Source organism: Thermobia domestica, chromosome 13 (assembly GCF_964235325.1).
Source record: "Thermobia domestica chromosome 13, izTheDome1.hap1.1, whole genome shotgun sequence".
Classification (NCBI taxonomy): Eukaryota; Metazoa; Arthropoda; class Insecta; order Zygentoma; family Lepismatidae; genus Thermobia; species Thermobia domestica.
In genome coordinates this window covers 208,599,987-208,619,971 of record NC_137466.1, presented here as the reverse complement: position 1 = coordinate 208,619,971, position 19,985 = coordinate 208,599,987, and the positions used below count along the sequence as shown (strand labels likewise).

Genomic DNA, 19,985 nt, shown 5'->3' with positions numbered 1-19,985 from the left:
TTTGGCGGGCTTATTTTTGCACGTAGAAGATTGAAATTTTGCACAAACATTCAGTCCACCGAGTAGTATTTACCAGATTTTTCTTTCAGATTTCTGCGTTAAAACAGGGGGCAACTAGAGAGGCTAAAGGTTGAAAAAAGGGATATTTTTACCCAAAAATCCCGCTTTTCCTCATTTTCCCGCCTTAGATACATGATGGATACACGTGAGTCATACCGTCTGAAAGGCAGTTCTATTCTGAAGAGAATGATGTGCGACAAATGGCCCTAGGGTAGTTAGGGAATTTTTATCAAAATATACTTCTGTATAGGGGAATTTTGGACATTTTCGGTATTATTTTTTGCGGGCTTATTTTTGCACCTAGAAGATTGAAATTGTGCACAAACATTCAGTCCACCGAGTAGTATTTACCAGATTTTTTTTCAGATTTCTGCGTTAAAACAGGGGGTACAGAGGGGCTAAATGTTGAAAAAGGGAAATTTTTACCAAAAAGTCCCTTTCACGGAATTTTCCCGCCTTAGGTACATGATGGGGACAAGTGAATGGTACCGCCTGAAAGGCAGTTCTATTCTGAAGAGAATGATGGGCGAAACATGACCCTAGGGTAATTAGGGATGTCTCAGGAATTTTTTTTACCTGAGACCATGGTATTTTACGGTAATTTGGGGCATGGTGGGAATTCCTGATAAAATTTCTCCCGCCCTTGGTATTCAAGATAGAAACTGGAAATTTGGCACACACATTTAGTATACCAAGTGCTATTTATGAGATTTTTTTTAGATGGCTACGTTCATACAGGGCCGCTCCAGAGGAGCCCAAAGTGCGAGAAAAAGAAATCCCTCCGAAATTTTCCCTTTGACATCATTTTCCAGCTCCTGGTATATGGTATGAGCATGTAAGTGGTACCATTTGAAAGCCAGCTCAATTCTGAAGAGAATGAGGCATGAACCATGATCCTAGGATAATCAGTGACGATGCAGTAGCTGCTTGACCGAAAGTCTAAAATATAGTCCAAAAACCCCGGATCCGGAAAGGGTTAATTACCAGTAAATATGCATATTGTTAGTACTAATAATACGGTTTCATGTATTATAAAATACAACATGGAAATGTTTGTCCAAGTCTTCATTTCTTTGTGCATTTATAAGTAGTGACTTCCACAAGTACAAGCATTGGAATTTTCATTACAGGTGCTTCTCCACGATGGAACAGATTACCCAGAAGTTTCTGCTATTGAAAGCACTGTTCTTCCTAACCAGGAAATGTATCTATCCGTAACACCTTCATCAATCCATAGCACTGAAAGAGTACGGAAAATCGCAATTGACCAAAGACAATGCTTCTTCGATGATGAACGAAGTCTACGAATGTCGGAAGAATATAGTTATCAATCATGCATTACAGAATGTAGAATTGATTATATATTTGAAGCCTGTAAATGCACGCCATTCTTCTATCCAAATATACGTAAGCACTAGATCAATACACGTACAAAATATTTGATTTGTTTTACATTACGAAGATAAGATTTCAATTTTATGCTCGAATACGCGAAGTGAACCGTTCAGATTGTAATGTACCATTACAGTAAAGGTAATGAAATTTTTGTTTCAGGGGACCCAATACTTTTCGAACATATCGCGTACTGTAAAATTTTCAACACATAATTTTCGAGTCAATGTATTAAATTCATTTGTTCTTTACTAAAACCAAAATTAATGTGGTAGGTTCGGAATAATGTAGGAAGACTTAAATTTCGGGGAATAATTTCTTTATTTATAAATTATTTCATTATATACTCTGTATATGGGTATTTCAAATGGATGATTATTGAAATTATACATCTTAATGCGACACAAAAACATAGGTCAATAATTGGACAGAATTTTCTGAAATTGCCCACCAATCTGATATTTGGCAGAATAATTAAAACCCCCTACGTCCCTCTGAGATGCCCATATCCTCGCAAAATCCGGTTTCTTCCAGGTTTTACTATTTTTCATTCGCTTTGTATTTTCCGCCGCCAAAATTCTTTGGTCTGATTGGGAACTATTTCTAGCGCCTTAGTATTATGGCGCGTCTTCTGTTGTTCTATATGGGAAGAGCTTCGAGCAAGACCACACTAATTCAGCTCTCAGAAATTTCGGATTTTGGAAAAATAAAGCCGGTTTCTTAAGGTAAGAAATTGTTTTGGTTAAGAAATAAACTCGTTGGAAGCAGAAAGGCATCTTAAACAGTTAAAACTCTGCAGTGAAATTAGCTAGAAAAGCCAAAATAAGGAATTCAGCTCAGATGACACCATGTTTGAATCTAAGGACAGGCCAAAGTGACAGTGATCTCGTTTTCATTTGTGAAAGCGTAAAAAAAAATATCCAGAGATTCTGAATTATCCCCATTCGTTTGCATTTCAATTAGGGTGCGGTAGCCTGTCCAGATATAAGTAGTTGTGTGTAGTATATGTTTTTTTTTTTTTTTTGTACATGGCGGTTTGTTTAGGTTCTAGTATAGTTAAGTTAGTTTTCACTATTTCAGTGTAAACGTTAACAGGTACTCTCATTTATTTCTAAATTGGCCAAAGCTTCCTACACATAATGGGCTAATATGCCATACATACAAATACATACATACATAAAGGTTCTTTTCCCTTCAGGGAAGGAACCTTCTTTTCTATAATAGTTTTAATATGTCCCTCCTGGGGCATTGGCAACGATCTTAAAATTGAAAAATGGATTAGTTAATAGAAGGGCCACTTGGCTCTGATTATTCCATTCCCTTTCAGTTCGCAGAGCCGATTTTCAATGTGGTTAAATTAGTGATTTGTACGGTGTATATATAGTTGAGTTGTGTAACAATATGGATTGGTATGTGTGGTGATATGTGTTAGTATGTGCTTTCTTAGTTCATGTGTGATATAGCATGCATATATGTAATTTAGTGTGTTGTTTGTGTGAGCATGTATAACTAATTTATTTAAGGACAGTGTATTGTTGTTTGATTATTCATCTCTTTTGGTCAGTTCAAATAAGTAAAGTTGTCCGTAATGCAAATTTATAGTAATTCCGTATCGTTATTCCATAGTATACTACTTGCAGTTAACCGATAATAGAGTACAAAGCGTGTTTAGTAGTGCAAAGTTTGTTTTTAAACTACCGGCGCCAGTCGTGTCGGGTGAGGAACTATTCGCCGCTAGTAATTTGTTCCTCCGAGTCTTAAGAATCTAGTCAACTCAAAAATTACCCTCCTTTTGAAATTGTTGATATATATATATATATATATATATATATATATATATATATATATATATATATATATATATATATCGCAGTTCTGTTCCATATGAATAGATACGTAGACGAATTACATTATAAATTAGATTCTCTGAAAAGCACAATACGTTATGTAGTTTCATAATTAAATGATTAATAAAATTAAACTTTACGTTTATCCTTAAACCCAAGTTTGCCTATATAGCACTACTCTGTCTTCAAACTGCAGTTTCAAATTCTCACTCTTCGTTACGTTCTGTGAACTATCACATTGTTGTCTTCTTCAAAATATAATCGCATTTAATTAAGAGAATAGGCAATGAAATTGAATTCTCATTGCATATAAAATAACATGAAGCTGTGGAGTGTAGATGTACTATGGTTTGTACTCAAAGAATCTAGCGTTAGTTCATACGAATTCTACGTATTGATTAGTGTGCGATAGTTTATATATTGGTTTATTGATTTTAAAATATGTAGAATACGACTACTTTGAACAGTCTTGGGGCAAAATTGTAGAGCAGGGTGTCTATAAAGTAATATGTCTAAGTAGAATGTGAATAAAAATAAATGAATAATAAAAGTGATAATATATAGTAAGTGTGAATAAATAATAGGACACCTGTAAATCTACGTGCCCAGTAGTATTCCTTCCCACGAGATATTGCTTATTTATATATAATGTTGATTATTTCGAGCACTGACCATTACGTCAGAATTTAGTATGAGGGAGTGTGGTTTGTGAAAATGATGAATTATATTTGCACTTCGCGGCTTACCATTCAATCGTAATAGTGCATACTAACTGTTTAGTATGATCGGATGACATGCGTAGCGTCTATGTGGCAAATTATTTCAAACACTTTCCATGCAACTACAGAATAGACTAACCGTTTTCCCCACATAATATAGTTTAAATATAAGCGTTCAGTTTTATTCTTGTAATAGTATTCGCCAACTTTGAATTTTTTCCACGTCACCTGATTAAGCCAAGTTCATTACTGTTCGCAGAAGTGACGAAGTACATAGTCGTGAATAATATAATAAATGCATTACAGAAGAATCTCGTATTTTCGTACCAAGGTGTCAAGCTTCTCCGTGATACTATTCATTATTTTCTACTATTGTTTCCATTGATTAGCATAGATGTGAATGTTGTGTAAAGTTTGGGCCCATAAGTGTTACTAACATTGTTAGGGTCATTTATATATATATATAATTTCAGTGTTTGTGTGCCTGTCTTGTACATTAAATGTCCACTCTTTTAAAAATTGTTTGAGAATGTAAAGTTTTATCATTATGCATGGTTAATCAGTTGTATAGTCGGATTATACATGTCTTTGCCGATTATACACATATTAACATTATAAGAAATACTGGGCGAATTCGTTATCAAATTATATTCCTACAACGACATATTTATAGACATGCGACAATAATTTTGGACATGAGTGTACCTACCCCGAACGGTCGTTGGTTGCCATGTTTTCTAAATATTCGACGAATATAAAGCGTAAATTTAAAGTATACCGCCGCATGTTAGATATTCTCTTTAATCTTTGCAATATGATTAATTAACATATGTAAACATCAACATCGTCTGTCAGCATCAAATTAAGGCATATCATCGTAACCCTAATTTATTATTAAATCTACCCTCAAGTTCATAAACCTGAAATCTTCCTGTGCAATTACATTTCAATTTAATTCATCATATATTAATTCTCAAACTTATAACAATACTTGTATTTCATCACTCTTTATTATATCCTTATTTGTATTTGTGGACAGAAGTACTTTTAAATTATGCACAAGCTACTCTAGAAAGGAAGAAGATATATATATATATATATATATATATATATATATATATATATATATATATATATATATATATATATATATAAGGATATAGATGTTTTTTCTTTTGCCTTGATACACGTTGCTGTTTTGTTAAAAATAATAATTCGACGATGTAATTGTTAAGACAACGATGGATAAATTAAAAAAATAATTTCGGATCCATCTTCCGTAAACTACATGTACAATTTTTAAGGTGTGTAAAAAGGTTAATGTGTCACATCTTACGATAAAAGGTAACATCATGATGCCGTATGTAAATGGTTTTTGAGGAAAAATCAGTAGCCTTGTAGTTATAAAAAATTGTATGAACTGGTGATTTCGTTTTAAACCTGAACAGTTTTGCGCTTCTGCAATTGTGGCCTTGATATAAAAGGAAAACCTCTTTATACAGAGCCGTAGCTAGAGATTTCGGCGCTCGGGGCGAAGTAGAATTCGGCGTCCCTACTCTCACCACACCAAGCTCTTCCTTCCTTTTTTTCTTTTTACTTATAAGAAAAGCAGCAGTTATTGTTATACTACACTGAATTTTTATTAAGATGCAGGTGAGATTTTGGCCCACGAGGTTTTGGCGGCGAGGTTTTGGCCACGCGATGTTTTGGGTGGCGAGGTTTTGGCAACGCGAGGTTTTGGCCCGGCGAGATTTTGTCCCACGAGGTTTTGGGCGACGAGGTTTTGGCCACACGAGATTTTGGGCGGCCATGTTTCGGCCGCGAGATTTTATCCGTATCCCCTTTCTTACTAAACTTGACTTACGAAAGCCATCTCCTCTGGTCTAGTGGCTAACACGCACCTTTGTCGCACGTGGTCACAGGCTTCATTCCCGGATGGAGTAGGGTTGCCATCCGTTCCCGTGTTTATTCGCTATATTCTGTTTTCTATCATTTTTACCATGTCTCATCAGACATTTCAGTTATTTCTAAATTATCCGAGATTTAATCAGATTTATGTGTACGAGGAGAGACAAAAAACGAACATTTGTTCTAAAAATAATTTATTACTCTTTTTACAAAATACTTTCAGTCTCCTTCAAAGTAATCTCCAATAGATGCGATGCAATTCTCCAGTCTTCGTTATCACTGTTTGAAGCATCTCTGGAACTCTTGAACTTTGATACCGTCCAGTTGGCTCTGTTAAGCTCTTTTTACACCGTCCACGTAATCAAAATGCGTCCGTTTTAGATTTTTTCCCATTCTTGGGAATAGAATACGTCTCAAGGGTCTAGGCCTGTCAAATACGGAAGGTAGGCAACGATAGCCTACTCATGAGAGCCCAAATATCCAGATCCTGTGAGCAGGCGAGGTACAAATCTAGCGGCAACGATCCTCATTGAAAATGCACTGGCACGAGCTCTAACTCACTCCTGTCTGTTCTGAAATTTCCTTGATCTTGCAACAATGATTCTTGTTGATTTTTTTGGCGGATTTTTACAAGGTTTTCGCCGTTTTTGAGATGATGAAGGAAATTTCGATGAAGCACCCAGAACAAGCATGATCTTCAACATTGATCTAATCATGTTTAAAGGGCTCAAACCACTCGAAAACTTGTGTGCGCTCATAGCACTTTTCTTGAAAGCGCGTTAAAGCATTACGTAAGCTTCCCTTGCAAGGAAGAAGCAAATTTTCTAACATAGTTTCTGTTTCTTTAAATCTTTCACAACGATTTCGCAGACGGCAGACGAGAACAGTTGAGAAAAACATCACTACAATCAAACATCAACCTCCTACGCAGCCGCCGCTTGGACAATTGATTTGTGAAGGTGTCTACTAGACCTACCTAGCGGAAGAACTCGCTACTACGCCTAGGGACGGCCGCGCGCTTTCAGTCCGTTTTGTTTTCTGTCCTCCTTCGTATAGAATTATGCTCTAAGGTTTTGTTAAGTGTCGATAACGAGATGGCTGAAGAAGTAGAAGGAAATAGAAAACCTCGAGTAAACCCAATTTTCATTCAGCTCTCCAGTCAAACTCAGAAATTTATAACTCGTTAAGTGAGTTATAAATCTTATTCTATAAAAGGTTTTCTTAGCTCGTAAATTGGAAATCACCCATCTAAGGGTTTGCTCATTGCCCATGGATCTTTGCTTGGTATAAAAAGCCATTGACTATGTGTTTACATACCGTTTTTATACATATTCAGCATTTAATTCGAAACCTATCAGGTTTATTACCTAATAACAATACGAACCGTAAAGATTTAATTTGTCCACAATAAGGTATAATTACTAAAATTGAATGTTGCTTTTAAACAGAAATTTCTGTTCAATTACAGATGGTGCGAGGGTCTGTTCGATGAAAGACGTACCTTGTCTACTTGAGGTACAACGTAAGTATTTTAATATAGTCTGACATTCAAATCTTCCCTGTACATTCTCCCATAGATGTATGTATGTATAACTTGTGGAGGGTTCGTATACAAGATAATAATTAATGGGTAACTATGATTTCTGGGTGTTCATTTTCACTTGCTACTGGTGTGTACTAGAAACTTTACAGAACGGTAATAATTTTCTTTCTTTAATTATTTTTAAAATACTATAATCTACCTCAAATTAATATACATCTTCACCAATGTAAACATATTACTTCATGGAATAATGTATCCATTTATATATACAATCAAAATAAACACCCAAGCACTGGGACACCTATTTAATCTGACTTAGTAACACTGAACATTGGTGTATCGAAACTGTCTTATTAGTGTACCAAGATTGCCTGATGTTATTGCTGTGGTTGAGTGGTAATGTGTAGTACACAAGGCCGTATTTTAGAGATTCGTGCATATAATAGACAAGCAGTTGGTAATGCAAAATGGAAGAATTCTCCTAAATTTTAAAGAGCAAATTGTTGGTGCACAGTTAATTGGTGCAAATCTATTGAATGGCCTATACAAGATGTTTCGAGAACTCCAACAGTGTTTTAGAAGCATCCAGTATTCATGTTTCCATATATTGATTTTATTACTAATTCACCCGCTTAAACATGCTTTACATTAACTTACCACATTTTCGTTTTCATTTCTCGTCATACTACATCCAGCAAAGAGTTACGACAATATTAAATTATGAAGTTATTTTTATAATAGTCTAAATTTTAGTCCGCATTTTTCCAGGCTACGGAATAATTAAACTCTTTCTAGTTGCAGAAATTTTATTATGCACTTTCTGTACCAACAATATTCTAATAAGATTGCCCATGCAACCCAGAGTTTCTCAAAATCGGTTGACCACAAATCTCAACACGCATAGTCTCTAGCGAAAAACACTCTGAAACGAATAAGTGTTCTAAAGTCGAGATACTGGGTTATAGTCTCATAACAACCATTCCCTTAATCACAGACCTCAAATTGTAATACAATGCATTAAGGTTTGACAATGTAAAAGGATAATCGCCATGAACATTGTGCAAAATAAGTACATTTCCCTTTGACTATTTTGTGAATCATCCTTGCTCGGAGGTTAATACAAAATAATGTCAAAAGATCAACTTCTTTTTTATACGTTGAAGATTCATTTTAGTATGTGTCCTGATTCACTCCTGTTCTAAGTGTTTAGAATGCAATGGGCAACAAATATGATCTAATGTTCTTCCTAATCACTGTTATGTTAAATGCAAAATTAAATTAGATTTTAAAGTATATTTATTGGTTTACTACAGGAAATTGTTCTTGCGTTGTTATGTATTTCATTTTATTTGAATATTACAATATACTTTTTTATTATTATAGCTGCGTTACAAAGACAAAAACCACCACCAAATATACCTGGAATTGACTATAGTCTTAAAGGATTTCTGGATTGCAAATGTTATCCACAATGCACCGATAAATCATACAGTCTCAGAACATATACAGTACCACTTGGTGAAGACACTGAGTATGAAAGACATATGTAAGTAAACCTTTGTTTTGTTGGGTTATTTGGTACACATACTCAAGATCATTCTTCTAATTGTAGAAATACGAACTATACCTTTGTTGAGAGAAAACGATTAGAGATGTCCCATTTTTCAAGTCTGACTGATACATGTGGAACGATGATTCATCTATTGTTAAAGGCTTACCAAACTATTTTGGTGCATTTCTTTACCATAACTACTTTCCAGTTCCAGTTCCAGTTACCTCCCTTACGGGAGATTTATATTAAGGAAGTCCCAGCCTTAGAGCCCTGTGGAATATTTCACTAATGTTGTTTTAAATTAAAATAGTTCGAAATAAGATTATGTATTAAGATGGCTCATAATAAGATGGCCGAATTAGCCTGTTTTAATTATAATTGTTTTTCACACTGTTAATGTAATAAGGAAGGATAAGCGGCGCATGAATATATTGAAATTGAATCACAGTATATTAAAATTGTAACAAATAACAAAATTGTCAAAAATATTGAAATGTAAATAGTAGTAAAAATTGAATAAAAACTGAGAGCAAAGCTCCCCAATACTTAGTGTTTACAGCGCCATCTCTTATCAATAAATATTTTCTAGATACTTCAGTTCACATCAGTTTCAGTTATCTCCCTTTCGGAAGATTTATAAAGGAAGTCTCAGCCGTATAACCTTGTGGACATTTCACTAAATTTGTTTTAAATCAAATTTGTTTGAAGTAAGCATATGTACTAAAATGGCACGTGCCAAAATGGCCGTATTTGCCTGTTTGAAATATAATTGTTTGTCACACTGATAATGTAATAAAAAAGGATAAGCGGCGCATGAATATATTAAAATTGAAACACAGTGTATTAAGATCGTCACAAATAGTAAAGCTGTCAAAAGTAATGAATTATAAATAATACAAATTGAATAAAAATTGAGAGAAAGCTCCCCAATACATACTGTTTACAACGCCATCTCTTATCCATTCTACACACTTGCAAAAAGGACTATGTAGCCATGGAATGCATTGTAACGCCAGGTAGTAAATATTGCATACAAATATATTATTCTGTTGTAAACGAAAATAGCTGCAACATAGGATTCATCAATATCCCATAACCAATTGTTAATTTTAATCGTGAACGTTATATGAACTATGATAAAATGTACTACACTTCTCGTGCATGAGATGTAATAACGTAATGTGACTTTATAATTTTATATATTATTTTCTCTACTGGTTTCTTCCAAAAGCGATTAACTGGTTACGAGTTTAAAGCACAAAATGACGGGTGAGATTAAAAGCTAACGTGGAATCCTACGAGATAGAGCTCTTCCATCACAAGCACATGCAGTACACTTTCCGAGACATCACTTTCCAATCTTCTCTAGATGATACAGTCTATAAATTCTTATCTTTAGTGCACCTGAAGGTAGATCACTAGGTGTTCCCAGTGCTATGTTAAACGCTGCTTAAATATTGTGACGTTGCCAGATAGTGTCGAGTGTGTACTGATGCCAGATAATAAAGGGAGTAATCATTTAATTCTGCTTGGATACTTACTAGAGAAATTAATTTTCCACCCTTAACGCAATACCGCTTCTCGAACTGTAACGCTAGAATCCAGGAATTTTCTTATTGTGACTACTACAATAAACGTACAAATTTGGCAGCAACGCATTATGGCGATCTGCGCAAGTTTCGTCTCAAAATCTATTACCTTATATGTAAATTAATATTTAAATAAAATATGAAACATAACACGAAAAACGGTCAATCAATATAGCTATTTCGTAATAAGATTGTTATTTTAAATACTTTACACATACAAATAAACATTTCATAAAACGGAGCAGTTCTAGTAAGATCTAGGAGCAAGTGCCATCTTTGTGCTCATTGTAAAACGAATGAAATATTTTCCTTTATTTGTTACGTTTCTCGATACCAGAATATACAATCAAATGAAACAGTGTCTTGTGCTGTAGCTGAAACATTACTCTATCTTATAGTACAACATTTATAATATGTAGCGTTTCATTGCGCAGTAGTTTAGGCAATGAGGTAAAATATGTACTGACTTCTGGGTGGTGATCCACCTTTAAATCTGAAGAGTATAACCTCATATGGAATCGAAGAAATGATCATACAAATGCAAACAACTTTTGAAGGATAAAAGTATTTTCTGTGGGGCATCATTTACAGAATGGTCTTAATTTACTGTGTTTTATCTGCTGTACAAGAATTGACAATGAAATGCTAACAATTTCGTAAAGATGGCCTACATGAAATGATTTCCCACGAAACTTGTTTGCTTTCCACAGTGCAATGATGCATTCAGCTCAGTTTTGCCAACAAGTTGATTTAAAAGGTCGCTAAATGGGAGATGAAATGAACAAAAGTAAAAGTCTACCAACAAAAAATCTTACATCCAATTCATTATTACTCACACTTCTACAGATAATCAACTTGCTATCTATAATGTATTATCTGTGCCTCTAAACGGAAGTTCTACAAACTAAAGGACATTGAAGGTTGGAGTAGGTCCCCGTTAGAGAGCAAGAGATAACAGCAATTAAAGTGGGAATATGAAAAATGAAATGAAATCTTTAAGTTTTACGTCCCACGGTTATGCCGGTTAGGCTAAAGGAGACGGTGATGATGAGAGATAAATGAAATGGTGGAATGAAGAAAGTGGGAGGAAACGGGAGAACCCCGAGAAAACCCACGCACACGGTGTTAAAGTGGGAATATGGAAATAAATGCTATGTACTTTCCCAGCTCTTCAACACTTGCGCTGATTCAAATAAGCAAATAAGGTTTTCGCAGCACAGAAGTCGCTAGATTTGTAAGTCACCAAATAGTTATTTAATAATCACCAAAAAATTCACTAATCGCTGTCCTAGAAGTCGAATCAAGGGCGCCGATCCTGGGGGCCGAGGGGGCCCGGGCCTCCCAAAACTCATGTGGGCCCCCTATTGTATTTATGAGTATACAATATTTGGCACAATTTGAGTGTAATTTGTCTTAAGATATTCATATATGTACCTTCTGGATCTGAATAGGCCCCCCAAATTTACAGAGAAATCGGCGTCATTGAATCGAATCCCCTAGACTTAGTGACTCTTCCGCCAAATAGTTATTTAAAAGTCACCAAAAAATTAACAAATCGGAAAAATTATTTTTTGTCTCTGTCCTTGAAGTATAATCCCCTAGATTTAGCGACTCTTTCCCCAAATTGGCAACACTGATTCAGCTAAGTTCGTTAACATTTAAAAATATCTAGTAGCCCCAGAGATTCCATAGTTGGTGGTTCTGTAGTAATTCGATGCATCCATTGACAGTTTTCTATTTCACTTTTAGTTCACCTTTTCATCTAAAGTTATTTATGATTTATACCTTCAGGACGTATTATCTAACAACAACTCAAAATTACACACATAAAAAAAGTATTTTGCGTACGTAAAAACGTAGGTTACATGTGTAAATCCTGTAGTTTCTGGACTTAAGGTACAGCAAACGCATAACTGAAAAAAGTATATTTTATACGTATTTTTGGTAGAAGTGTTCCAAATAAACTTACTTTCCGTAGAACGTTATAGGCTGTCAGGATCTCACCTATTTAATATAAATAAAATAAAGAGTTTGTTTGTGTGTCTGTATCTGTGCGCCCTGGGGACCAGATGAGTGGATCGATAGTTACCAAATTTTAGTCACGTTTACCTTGGTCCAGGCCCCAGACCAAGAAGAAGCGTGTTTTTTTGTTGTTTTTTTTTAATTTGAATCAGGAGCGTTTAATGGGACATTTAAAAGTATAGTAGAAAATGACCGATATTAGTGTCGAATTCATAGTTTTCGCGGTCGCTGAGATCAATGCTGAAACTCCGATCGCATTAACTTCCAACTTCGCCCCATCCGGCTGCGTGCCGGGGGTCACTGGTGGGAATACCGAGACATTTAAAAATAATCCCAATCTCAAATGACTGATATTAGTTTTAAATCCATAGTTTTCGCGGTCGCTGAGATCAATGGTGACACTTTCATTAGCGATGGTTTTCAAATTTAGCACCATTGTACGCAGATATTGGGTCACCTGCGGGGGGAGGTTAGCGAGACATGTAAAAATAATTTAAAATGACCAATATTAGTGCCAAATTAATAGTTTTCGCGGTAGCTGAGATGAATGGTGATATTCCCACAGGCGTTGACTTCCAAATACAGTTCTCATCGGTTGGGAGCCAGAGGCGTTTTTCTTTCCAAAATTCGAACCACGGGGTCTCAGGGATCGTTTACCGGGATATGTAAAAGTAGTAGAAAATAACAGATACTTTTTTCCCATTTGTTATTCAGTTTGTTTACATAGATATTTGATCTGACTCATGCGAAGATTGAGTATTTGAGCTACTATAACATATAACTGACGTATGTAACAAACATATAAGTATGTAATATACGGAAGACTGTTAGACGTCATACATCCTGCAACAGCATGATGTAACATCTAAGCGGGAAAATATGTAGCATACGGATAACGTATGCTCCGCACTGACTTTCGCAGTTAACATAACAATTCCGCGTATTTGTACAATATAAAACTATCCGGATATCGGATTTTTCTCAGTGTAAATGTTGATCATTTTGTAAACCGTGTCCCGCAGAAAAACCCTTTCTTCTGCACGACTTGTTGGTCTTCCCATGGTCTTTTCAATGATACAAAAAATTAAAAAGAACATATTATTAATTTTTCCGGTGACCCCTTCCCCAGAGTTCTATGATATAAGGCCCTGTGAGACTAGCGGATTATTCCATTAGGTTGCTCTATGACATTCTCTTATCTCGCTTTCTTCATCTTTAGTTTCACCTCCTATCATTTGTGATTTATAAGTTCTGGACATTATATCTAACACTAACGATATTCTGGGGGCGCGGTGGCTCAGTGGTAGAGCGTTCAACTCCAGAGCTTGGAGTCCCTGGTTCAATCCCAGCTCGCGCCGTGTGGACAAACACCGTGTTCGTGGGCTTTCTCGGGGTTCTCCCACTTTCTTCATTTCACCATTTTACTCATCTCTCATTATCACCGTCTCCTTGAGCCTAACCGGCATAAGCGTGGGACGTAAAACAAAGATATCATTTCATTTCACTAACGGTATTCTGATTTTATTATTGGTTTTAATAAGTTTACTTCAGTGTTAAGGCCTTCCTATAACTTACAAATCACAAGATGTACGTTACAAGCATTAGAGAGGAAGGCTACAATAATGAATTACTTTTCTCATGAAAACAAATATTACAATTAAATAATATTTATAATTAATCTTTATGTGTACTTTCTGTATCTTCCACGTCGGTGTATCGATGTAAAAATACAAATAAATTATTAGAAAGATTCCAATATAAGTTTTGTTATTTTTTGTATGTTTCTGTTTTCCAGGGAAGGTTACGATTACAAGAATCACAGCATAATTCATGTATATTTTGAAAACTTTTTGTCTGTCCACTACAGACGAGATATTGAAATTACATGGGACAGCGTTCTGGGTGAGTATTTGTAATCCAGAGTTGCTTATTCTGTTTCAGTTTGTAATAAACTTGATTTTTTTTTTAAAAAAATGGATATTCTATGAAATAGTAAGACTAATTATCATATCCAGTATCACTCAAAAACAAGGACACTAAATTGCTGCCCCAGAAGTATGTATTCTTGTGGGGCATCAAAGTTAATAAGATTTTTTTATCTTAATTTTACAAAAAGGTTACTATGTTTGAGTATTTTAGTGCATGTTATTTTAGCGAGTATACAGAGTGGTTTAAAACAACACCGACAACGTTTGGGAGGTGATTCCTGACACCAAGACAATACAAAAAGTATAGACCAGCCTGGGTGCACAAATGCTTCCTTTCGGTGTTATAGGCTACCTAAAACATGAAAAAAATGAACTTCAAAGGTTCATAGCTCCAAAACTATGGGTCCTACCGTAGTCGGGTCAAGGCTTCACTTAGAAACTATCTGCGCTATCCCAAAATGCATGTTTCACAGCTTAAGGTACTCACGCAACAATTTTTATAAAGGGAGTTTAGCTAAGGGATATAATTTGAAGTACTCACTAAGTACCTCTATGTAAATTGTTGCAGAAGTACCGCAGGATTCTGAAACATGTATTTTTGAATAGGGCACATATTAGTTCCTGAGTGAAGTCTTTACCCGACTACAGTAGGTCCCATAGTCTTGAAGCCAGGGACGTACGCAAGAATTTATTTCGGGAGGGGTCTAAAGCGTTTCGGGTGGTGTCCAAATGCAATTTGAGGCTAAATTATATGAAAATTTGTAAAAATTTTCCCTAAAAGTAGACTACATTTACAAAAAAAAGTCGGGATTTCGGGGGGAGGGGGTCCGGACCCCAAGGACCGACCACTGTATACGCCCCTGCTTGAAGCTATGCATGTGTAACGGTCATTTTTTTAATGTTTTCGGCAGCCTATAACTCCAAAAGGAAGCATTTTTGCATCCAAGTTGGTTTAAACTTTTCATCTTATTTTGCTGTCAAGAATCACCTCCCAAACGTCGTCGGTGTTCTTTTGAAACACCCTGTATATTAAGTAAATGTACATACCTAAATACAAAAGATTTTTTGAGGCTGCAGAGGTTCAGTGGTGGTTTCTGAATCGATCCTAACTCCCGCCAAGTAAACTTAGTGCTAAACGAACACCGTTTGCGTGAGTTTTCCGCCACTTCCGCCATTCTAGCAATATCATCCATCTTATCATCACCCCCTTTTAGGTGCATAATCGTTTGGTTTTGAACTCAAAATATTAAATATATATGCCCCACTATTTCTAATTCTAATCATGATAATGTAAAAGTCGAGTATTGATTGTTGTTTACTGTTATTCTTTGCTGCTTTTAGTATTGTAATTTGCTTGTCATTTTATATTTTACATATGATAGGAAGTTTATATCAAGAACCAAACAAAATACTATTGTATTACCGCTTAATATGCAGAGCCGTAGCAAGAAATGTCGGTGCCCCCTACGCTTACAATACCAAGCTTTTCTTTTTTTAACATATAAGAAAAGCAGTTTTTTTTTTTTTTTTTTGTGCTATGCTACACTGAATTTCTAACTAGCTGCTTGGACAAACCATTGCGATTGCCAAAAGCAACAATTATATATTCTTTTACAAATAAGAGTTCTTTTCAATAGTTTTATTTTGGACTTTTTGTTAAACTTGACAAAACTACCTTTGGTTGTATACAAATCCACATGGAGAACAGTAACGTTTCACACTATCTATATAGAATGAACTTTCAATACATTAGAAACTATATGATTTTAAAATGTTCAAACTGGGTGACAACATTCATTTCCAATAAAAATTGTAATTTTCTGTAATTTTATTGTGTATGTTACCACACAAAAAGCTTTTCAATTTCGATTCTTTTACGGTAAAAATATTTTGTGAAATGTAACGGAAATTCAGAAGCAACCTTCTTTGGAAATTTCTCAAAGTCTTCATTCTCACCATCATTATTAATCCGATTGGGTAAAAAAAAAAAGTGTTATAATCTAAGCAAACTCATCATCAAAACGTCGAACACATGTTCTTGATTTTGACCATTTCTTATTTTGAAAAACACTCATGCGTAGACTATAAGTCATTACTCGGCACCTCGTATGTCACTCAATAACTTTTTAAGGCAATAAGTAAAAACTGGTTGTGACTGTTATTAAAACGTTTGGTTTGAGAGTGGAGTGAGCACGAAAATTTTTACCAAATCTATTTCTGTGCAAGCCGACAACAATATAGATTTAATAGGGCGCCAATACATTTTTGGGGCGATTCGTCATTTACTCATTTCCAACACTTTTTCTTTCTTCTTGCTCGTTCAGCGCCCTCTTGCTATCAGCGCCCGGGCGACCGCAACGCTCGCTTTCCGTAGCTACGGCTCTGTTAACAAGTAGGAAAGTATGTTATACCATCGGGGAGTCTTTCTGCAAGCTTTTTTATTCACCTGATCGAAGACTTCAAGTAGAAGAGGTTAGGCTTACATGCAGTTCAAAATGGTATCTGCCTTAAAAAATGAATATAAAACACGGTAACTTTTGTGTAACTATAGTGCGGAGTGGTAATTTTGAAATTATTCCTTAAGTGTGTATGTATTTGGTTTTCATAGAGATTGGCAAGGGCGCCGATTTCTCTGGAAATTTGGGGGGGCCCATCCAGAGGGAATATATGAGGGTTTTAAGACAAATTACATTCAAATTATAATAAATATTGTATATTCATAAATACAATGTGAGGGGGCCAACATCAGCTTTGGGCAGGTCTGGGACCCCTTGGCCCCCTGGATCGGCGCCCTTGGAGATTGGTTGTAGTTAGTTTATGCAAACAGTTTATGGAGGGATTTGAAGAAGTAATATAAGATAGTTGTTATTGCAAAAGATTACAACTTCTATTGATATATTAATTTGTGGTGTATTAATGTCTATAATTCTAAAAAAAAATAAAAAATCGAAGATTATGGAGTCCTAAAATAGTAAGTAGAACTTAGATAAGGTTACGTAGAAAATTAATAAAGTTTAACCGAAGTAATCGGAAGGTTATTAATGGAGATGAACTAATTAATGAAGATGAATACTCATCAAATGAATTGGACTGACAACGTAGTAAGAAAGGAAAGAACCTCCAGGAACACTCAGACAGGCCTGGGACCGAACTAGGAACCCATCGCACTAGAGGTGAGTTCTCTAACACGAAGCTACTGTGAGACTATTCTAAGAAGTACGCAAAAAGGAAGGAACACACAAAAACAAATGAGTTTGTGTTTCGTTTCTCAGCTCTGGAAGTACTTTAGATTACCAAACTATGCGAATTTAATATTGAAACACAGCTATAGCTTCGAGGAATAGGGAGAGATTAAACTTTTTAAAAAGTAAATTTCTACCATTTCGGTTTTAGAAGAGACTTACAAAAGAAGATGGAACAATTCCTAAACACGGTGAACCGATTGCAAAACAAACAAAAAAACAAGAAAAAAACAATAAGGATTGTTTGCCTTTAGATAACCCTTTATGGCCTGGCGATAAAGGCTCAAACAGGAATTGGACGGTTTCTATCTTGTGTCTATGGCGATTAAGACTGAAACCAAGGAAATGCATGATTTCATGTTCGTCTATAGCGATAAAGACTGAAACCCAGGAAATGGATGATTTCTACCGTCCATATATGGCGATAAAAAACTTAAACGGGAAATGAATTATTTCTATTGCCCGCCTATGGCGATAAAGACTGAAACCCAAGAAATGGATGATTTCTACCGTCCATATATGGCGATAAAGGCTGAAACAGGAAATGGATTATTTCTACCGTCCGTCTATGGCGATAAAGACTGAAACCCAGGAAATGAATGATTTCTACCCTCTGTCTTTGACGATAAAGACTGAAATCCAGGAAATGGATTATTTCTACCGTCCGTCTATGGCGATAAAGACTGAAACCCAGGAAATGAATGATTTCTACCCTCTGTCTTTGACGATAAAGACTGAAATCCAGGAAATGCATGATTTCTACCGTTTGTCTACAGCGATAAAGACTGAAACCCAGGAAATGGATGGTCTATACCCTATGTATATGGCGATAAAGACTGAAACGTAGGAAATGAATGATTTCTACCGTCTGTCTATGGCGGCAAAGACTGAAAAGTAGGAAATGAATGATTTCTATTGTCTGTCTATGGCGATAAAGACTGAAACCCAGGAAATGAATTATTTTTATCGTCTGTCTATGGCGACAAAGACTGAAATCCAGGAAATGGATTATTTCTACCGTCTGTCTATGGCAGCAAAGAGTGAAACTTAGGAAATGAATGATTTCTACCGTCTGTCTATAGCGATAAAGACTGAAACCCAGGAAATGAATTATTTTTATCGACCTCCTATGGGGATAAAGACTGAAATCCAGGAAATGGATTATTTCTACCGTCTGTCCATGGCAACCCAGGAAATGAATGATTTGTAACCTCTGTCTATGGCAATAAAAACTGAAATCCAGGATATAAATGATTTCTACCGTCTGTCTATTGCGGCGAATACTGAAACTTAGGAAATGAATGATTTCTACCGTCTGTCTATGGCGATAAAGACTGAATCCAAGGAAATGAATTATTTCTATCGTCTGTCTATGGCAATAAAGACTGCAACCCAGGAAATGAATGATTTCTACCCTCTGTCTATGGCAATAAAGACTGAAATCAAGGAAATGGATTATTTCTACCGTCCGTCTATGGCGATAAATACTGAAACGCGGGAAAGGAATTATTTTTATCGTCTGTCTATGGCGACAAAGACTGAAATCCGGGAAATGGATTATTTCTATCGTCTGTCTATGGCGATAAAGAGTGCAACCCAGGAAAGGAATGATTTGAACCCTCTGTCTATGGCGATAAAGACTGCAACCCAGGAAATGAATGATTTCTACCCTCTGTCTATGGCAATAAAGACTGAAATCCAGGAAATGGATTATTTCTACCGTCCGTCTATGGCGATAAATACTGAAACACGGGAAAGGAATTATTTTTATCGTCTGTCTATGCCGACAAAGACTGAAATCCGGGAAATGGATTATTTCTATCGTCTGTCTATGGCGATAAAGAGTGCAACCTAGGAAATGAATGATTTGAACCCTCTGTCTATGGCGATAAAGACTGCAACCCAGGAAATGAATGATTTCTACCCTCTGTCTATGGCAATAAAGACTGAAATCCAGGAAATGGATTATTTCTACCGTCCGTCTATGGCGATAAATACTGAAACGCGGGAAATAATTATTTTTATCGTCTGTCTATGGCGACAAAGACTGAAATCCGGGAAATGGATTATTTCTATCGTCTGTCTATGGCGATAAAGAGTGCAACCCAGGAAATGAATGATTTGAACTCTCTGTCTATGGCGATAAAGACTGCAACCCAGGAAATGAATGATTTCTACCCTCT

General features: G+C 35.7%; 1 protein-coding gene across 1 annotated transcript in view; it reads left to right on the top strand.

Annotated features, from left to right (window-relative positions):
* The window catches only part of LOC145667959 (sodium channel protein Nach-like), a 29,218-nt gene that overhangs the window by 6,214 nt on the left and 3,019 nt on the right, over window positions 1–19,985 (top strand). Inside the window, exons 4-6 of the mRNA XM_081735384.1 lie at window positions 1,191–1,434; window positions 8,853–9,015; window positions 14,428–14,534. Coding sequence (XP_081591510.1) covers window positions 1,191–1,434; window positions 8,853–9,015; window positions 14,428–14,534 — 514 coding nt within the window. The remainder of the gene's footprint in view (window positions 1–1,190; window positions 1,435–8,852; window positions 9,016–14,427; window positions 14,535–19,985) is intronic.